Below are 7,392 nucleotides of genomic sequence, written 5' to 3'. Positions count from 1 at the left end.
TCCTATTCCTTTACAACTCCTAATTCTTCTCTAAGAAACAATCTCCTAACCGTAGCCGGCCTCTTAACCTCTTTAATAGAGGTCGGTTTAGGTAGGTTTTACATGAATATCCCTCTCAATTAGGACTCTTCTAGCTAGAGTCCTAACAGTTCAATCTTCAACACATCGACCAACCTTTTGGCTCAACATCCAATTTCAACGTAACAATTATTTAGCGAAACGTCTTACTCTCCTGCTCAATAGTTGGCCCTTCGATTATTCAAGTTTGTGATTAAAGTATTTTGTTTATCACTTATCTCAAAAATATTTTTAGTCCAATAAACTCATCAAATAATTTTATTGTCAAAATCTGAGATTCAACACCATAAAGATCCCCAAGACTATAAGAATTTCCCAAAGCCTTGGTGTCGATGGCTAATCAAATAAAACTTCCCAACTACACCTCACAAACTGAGAAGTGGGGGTGCATGTATTAGGAAAACATTGATAAAGTCGATAGCACCATGATGTCAACACCTCAATAAAATAGAATTGATGAATCAACCCTAGATGGTTGATACCTTGACATGGCGTGTTGACAACTAGGCACTGCATGGGTAACTTGATGATACCACATGGCTGACAACTAGATGATTAGAGCCAACATGTTGATGCCATGTGATCGATACTTCGATGCCACATCAACACTATATAGACAAACCTTTGGCCTTGTGCGGATGGGACACCACCACCAAACAATACCATGTTGCTAGCAAGCCAACACCCTATGGCCCTACCTTTTACAGCCTGCTGGCCGCACCCATTGTTTGATACACACCATGTGTCAGAATGTGACATCATCTCGAAATTGACATGGCTAGTAACAGTTACATTCGAGATTAGCTCTCCACATTCCTACTAATAATGCATCATCCGAAGGTAACGATCCTAAAAACCCACTATAAAAAGGATTCTACAAGTATGTCCCAAGACACACTAAAGCTCGAAACATTTTGAACCTATCTTACTTGCTTATTGACTTTAAGTATCGGAGGAATATTATTATGAATGCTCCGACGTAGTTTTGTAGGATTCAAATCTGACTTAAAGATAGTTCAAAAAAGAATTCTTCCCCGCTCAGCCCGTCACCATCCTTTTGCATTCTGCATTGCGAAGTCAATAACTAATGTACTGTTCCCTCCCTTATTCTATGGGCGAGCGGTGCAGGTCAGGATGTCAAGTGGGAGCGTTTCAATATTTTGGAGGGGGAATACGCCCACGCATTCAGCTACCAACAATTTTACCTCAGCCGACGTATCAGTGCGTAAGTGGAGTATCTTGATCTCATGGGCCACACTTCGTTCTGCAGGCAACTGTAGGACCTTTCTGCTGCCACATCAGTCGATAAAAATTAAGCTCGGTGCACTCCTATGTTCACGTAGCGTTGCATTAATATTGGACTGCACCAAACTAAGGAAGAAGGATAAAATATATATATCTTGAACCTCAGCGACACCACCATCTGACCTTTCAACTGTATTTCTAATCTACATAGAGGAAGAGAAGAAATCAATGATTGTATATATGTTTGTGCCTGAGGTTAGACAACTTCTTCTCAGTCTCCTACTTGCCAGTTCACACCCTTCTCCTGTTTATACCCTATCGAGGCATCTATCATCGCTCCTTAACTCACTACACCAGGAAGAAAATGGCCGATACGAACCAGGGAAGTCCTAATGGCTCTCCAACTACGCACCCTCCTTACTGGCTCAGTCATGGCCATGGCCGTGTTCTTTATCCTCTTTTCGCCATCCTCAACGTTGTTCTTATCCTCTTCTTGTACTGCTACATCTCGCGGAAACTGTGCAAAAAGTCTCAGCAATTGAATGAGACCAACACGACCGCTGCTTCTTCCGCCAGCACCTCTCCCTCGTCCTCCCTGCGCCACGCCAGGCTCAAACCAGACGTGTTTCTGTCACTACCCGTCTTCGTGTACTCCATGGCGAACGAGGGCAAACTGGAGTGCAGCGTGTGCTTAACGGAGTTCAAGGAAGGCGATAAGGGACGGCTCCTTCCGAGATGCAGCCACAGATTCCATGCCGACTGTGTCGACATGTGGTTTCAGTCCCATTCCACCTGCCCCATTTGCCGGTCCGCCATTGAACCTAAAGCTCCGGGATCAGATGAGGCAGTATGAATTCCACTTTGCTTTTCTTCTATGTGTGCTTTTGTGGTTGCAGAAACAATCTAGTGATTGCTAACCTTAATTCTAGCTTACAGTTTACATGCATTGGGCCTGTCATCGTAGATGGTATATATGTGTGGCTTGTTAAATAAACCTCATTGTTACTGGCATGTACATATGTAAACTTTCTCTGTCCATTGCTCTTTAGCATTTCATTTGTTTCCTTCTTATATGATTCTAATGAACCAAAGTACAACTTGGTTACACAAAATTGAGCAGAAAGGAACAGTAGAAACGGAGTATTCTTCGTCATATATGCTTCATAGTCACATAAGACACGAACGGAATTCATCAGATGGAGAGTCGTTCCAGTTTGATCTTATGTTGGTCCTAGATCTAATATATATCAAATTGTTAGCGTACTGATCCATACGACAATTTAGGATCAATTATGTCTGCCAACCCCTTCACGGAACATAAAGCATATCCTTTTATCTCCCTTTTGTACCAACTCAAAACCTCTCGTTATGCATAAATTAGTTAATCAAAAATAATTTCCCTTCATGATCTAAATTAGTAAGTTCTCTATATTATTTTTTAAAGTCATCACACTACGACAAAGACAGGCTTAGCTTGAGCGGAGATTCATAATTATTACTATCTTTATATATTCCATGTTAAGAAGTTAAAAAATATTTTTAAATATCATAAATTAATATTTTATCTTTTAAATCAAATTAGATAGAGTTTTAGGATAAGGAATTCTTAGTTTAAAATATATTTTAGAAGATTTCAACTAAGATTAGATAGAGTCGTAGAAATTAGAGACACCTATATTTTGCATCTATAAATAGGTCGTATCTACATGTGTAGATCAATCAAGGTCTAAAGTATTCAAGTCAAGTCTACAAGTCATTCAAGATCTATAAGTGTTTTCTTTTTGAGAAATTCAATAAAGTTTTTCTTTTTCGACTTGGTTTATTCTTCTTCTATTTGGTTTGATCTTGAGCTAATGGTACCTTATTACTACTATTGGAGAAAGAGTTATATTTGCATCTAATCCTCCCTTTCTTCATATAGTAGTAGGGTCATTGGTAATATGTGTTTTCAAGATAACCTTGGTACAAAAAGATAATCTTTTTTGACTATAGAATATTATAATTAAGTTAGTAGATTTGGCATTGAACTTCTCAATTAATCTAACTATAATATCTAGAAGACTTGTTTGGAATCTAAACTCATAGGGGAAGATCTATTAAATATGGTTGGTGACAATGTAACAATAGCACTTGATGCTACATATGGAGACGCCATAAAGATATGGAGGACTTTAAATGCAAAGATTGAATTTGTATTAAAAAGATCTATTTCTCATGATCTCTTTGAGTATATTATTCATTGCAAATCAGCTTCAAAGATTTGGATCACTCTCGATACATTGCTCAACAAAAAGAATATGGCTTGAATTTAGTGTTTAGAGAATGATTTGACAAATACTATCCAAGGTGATCTCTCAAATTTTTAGAATTTTTTGAAGACTAAAAAATTATGTTCAAATATATCACTCTTAGATCCAAATGAGCTTCTGATGTACTAATGAAATATTATATTATTTGTAGTCTTCGAAAAGAATATATTATTTATATTATATCTATTCAAACATGATTTCAACAACCATCCTTAGTAGAGTTGAAAATTTTTCTTCCTTCTTAAGAATCCTTAGCTCATCAAATGGTGAGAGTTTCTACTTTGGGGGAGATGGAGATGCCCTTATTATAAATAAGTAAAAGGGTAATAATAATGATAAAGAGAAGAAGGATGATATTATCAGCAAGCAAGAGTCTTCTTCAAACAATGGTGCAAATTGAAAAAAGATCAATGTTATAAGTATGACAAGTTAGGCCACATTAAGAAAAAATATCATGTAAAGATTAAAAAAGAAAATATTGCAAATAAAGAAGATTGTTCTAATGCTACTGGTGAAAATTGGGGCAAATGCTTTGTGGTTGAAACTATTGAGGCCATGACATCTATCAATTTTTTAAAATGACTGAATTGTTGATTTAGGATATGATCATCATCTCACTGGTAGGTACCAAATACGTAAATCTTCATCAATATGAAGGTAATAATATAATTATCATGATAGATAATACTATTCCCTAAGTGGAAAAGGAAGGTACTATTATAATCTCATATTAAGACAATGATCTTATTATATTAAAGAGTGTGTACCATGCTCTAGGAATGAAAAAATATCTCTTTTTTATTACAAATGCAATTGATGTTGAAAATTATATTCCTTTTGGTCCTAATGAAATCAAGTATCTTCGCAATATAAAAGAATTAAATATAAATATAGTACAGACTGGTAAAAGAGTCAAAGATTTATATATTTTATCAGCATCAACCTCTTATGTTGATAAGATGAGTACAAATGATAGTGCATCATGCTAGTAATTGATGCCTTGCAAGCCAATCATGTGAGTGATGACATATGTGACATGATATATACTCTATTTACTTATTATTTATTTAATATTTTTTTCACTTTGTATTGCTTATTACATGTATTATGATGTCCATGAATTATTACATGTATTATTGTGATCATGATGAGATCACAATAATGAGACTGATTTGCCATTAAACATAGACCATAAATAATCTCGATTAGAGACCACTCGAGAGAGACATCGAGATGACTAGATAGACTAGAGTGCTGTACACCCATCAATATAATGGAGGTGGTTGGTCTCATAGTTGCTCATGTGGGGACACTAGGTATACTATGTCGATGCTCATTGGAGAATGAGTTCACTTATTGACCTGCTCACGGAATACTGGATGGTTGATGATATCTTATTGTCAGATAGTGATTCCTTCGTCCCAATGGTGTATCTGGTCGTTAGACTTGAGATACAAAAGATATCCTATATGAGTACCCTACTCTTTGATACCAGACTTATAAACCTAGAAGTTCTAGATCTAGCACAATCGGTTATCGTGAGTGACAACCAAACTTATGAGGGCTATAGTGTATCAATAGAGGATCATCCACTCTTAGTGTCATGAGAATAATATCTTATATGTTCTTACTTAGGTAAATTCGTGGTCAAGGTCCTTCAGATTGAGAGAGAAAAAGTTTTCTGGGAGAATCCGACTACAGCAAGATTATAGTAGAAGCCATATGGGCCTAATAGCACCATTCATAGTATACGGTATTTGGGATATTAGAAGGATGAGAGACTATAGATACATAGTAACTAAGGACTGATAGGTCGAATATATTGGATTCTCTTATATCATATAAGGACTACGACATAGTGGCCCAATTCATCTGTAGTTGATAGTCGAGTGAATTATTATCTTCATAATAATTATTATTATGGAGATAATAATTCATAAAGCCAGAAAGAGTTCTGACAAGTATGACTCATGGCTAGCTCAATATTAGGCCTACTGTTAAGATGGTAAAGGCCCTAGGGGGGTAATTAGTGCTTTCGAAAAATTACGATGATTCAAAGACTTTCATTCGTTGAAACCTATATCGAAAAAACATTTAACTTAAAACATACATAAGAGTTGTAAGCAAGTAAATCAGTAAGTGACTGCAAGAAAAAACATAAACATAAATGCAAACCAGATTTATGTTGAATCTCGTATTTTGATGATGAAACCACTTGATATATGTTTATGATTTAAACTGCATTTTGAGCGATGCAGGTCTACTCGATCAGGTTTAGACAGTTGACGCAGGAGGAATTGACGTTGCGCCGGAAGAGATCACGTCAGGATATTGGATGGCTGAATGCTTCGAACGTCAGGCATCGGGCCAAGGAGAGCGAAATTACGCCAAGGATATCGGGGTTGCGGAGGTCAACCGCCAATTGGGCAACAAGCCGCAAGAGAGGACGATGCACCGAAGAATCGGACGAAGCGCCAACCAATGACGTGCCGGGCAATAGAATGTCAATTCGTGTTGTAATAATTGTCTAGATCGGAGTTGAGTTTTGGTTTGTGTGTGCAGGATTAACTACGATAACGATAAAGATATAAAGCGAAACAAAGTGCTGGAGTCAAGCGTGAAGGATTTGTTGCGAGTTTGAGAGTTTGACGGAAGTCCGAAGGTTCGTCGGGAATGCTGTCGGAACTAGCCGAGAATGAGTAGGGAGCTTGCCGAAGGGTTTTTCGGAAGCTCGCCGGAAGGTTCGTTGGAAGTTTGCGGAGCTCACCGAGACAGATCGGAGCTTGCCGAAGAAGCTCGTTGGAACTCGCCAAGATCAAATCGTGAAGTCTAGGAGCTTGCCAGGAGTCCGCATAATGGTTTTCGAGAGTTTATCGGAAGACCGTCGGAAGTTCGCTAGAAAATCGCCGGAAGAAGTCTTGACTTACGGACTTTGTAATAGCTTAGAAAATGTCTTTAAATTCGTAGTTAGCACATTAATTAGGGTTAGGATTAGGTGTTAATCCTATAACCCAAGTAGGGGCCAATTGGGCCCGAGTTCGGACTGGTTTGGGCCAAGTTTGGAGCCCAACCAGTGAGCTGATTTGGCCTAGGCGGTGGCACCGCCCAGCACCCGAGAGCTGGGCGGTTACACAGTCCAGCACCCGAGCGCTGGGCGGTGGCACCGCCAGCATCGGGAACATAAGAGAATTCAAAATTTTGGAGCCCAAATTTGAATCCTCTTGAGGCCTATAAATACCCCTCAAGTCTCAGTTGAGAATACAACTTTTTGAGCAGCAAGTGTTTGAGAGAATGTCACGCCCCCCCCGAATTATCACATTCAGGAGGTGTGACCCTGTCTAAAATCAATTATATTATAATTCATCATCAATTCAATCCAGGATCCAAACTAACAATTTGAGGATACTAAGAATCATTCAAAATCAATATTCACAATTCATAAACCTGAACGTTACATAAATCATTATCCACTTCACTCAAAGATTCGAGAAATCTAAAGGCAACTCAACTAAACATCAACCACAACACAAATCCATAATCATAGAAGTATATACAATCACAAAAAGATAATTATTTACCATGAGTTCTTATCCTTACATATCTTAAACTCATCATTCCATACACATGAGCGGTCCTTTAACATTTTACAACACATAAGTATCAATAGATCCTTAACATTACATCAGAGGTAAAGTTTACTATACAACAAAAACCATCATCCAACAAAGATTAGCTCAAAAATCTTCTAGCCTTTCACTGC

The 7,392-nt window shown here is 37.7% G+C and overlaps 1 protein-coding gene across 1 annotated transcript; it reads left to right on the top strand.

Moving 5' to 3' along the window:
• Positions 1 to 1,590: 1,590 nt before the first annotated feature.
• Positions 1,591 to 6,725, top strand: LOC135631042 (RING-H2 finger protein ATL17-like). Its single transcript, XM_065138422.1, has 2 exons — positions 1,591 to 2,170; positions 5,891 to 6,725. The coding sequence occupies exons 1-2, from the start codon at positions 1,688 to 1,690 to the stop codon at positions 6,161 to 6,163; spliced, it is 756 nt and encodes a 251-aa protein (XP_064994494.1). The 5' UTR covers positions 1,591 to 1,687; the 3' UTR covers positions 6,164 to 6,725.
• Positions 6,726 to 7,392: the final 667 nt, after the last annotated feature.

Source organism: Musa acuminata, chromosome BXJ3-2 (genome assembly GCF_036884655.1).
Source record: "Musa acuminata AAA Group cultivar baxijiao chromosome BXJ3-2, Cavendish_Baxijiao_AAA, whole genome shotgun sequence".
Classification (NCBI taxonomy): Eukaryota; Viridiplantae; Streptophyta; class Magnoliopsida; order Zingiberales; family Musaceae; genus Musa; species Musa acuminata.
The sequence above is the reverse complement of the archived record's forward strand: the minus strand, read 5'-3'. Positions and strand labels throughout refer to the sequence as shown.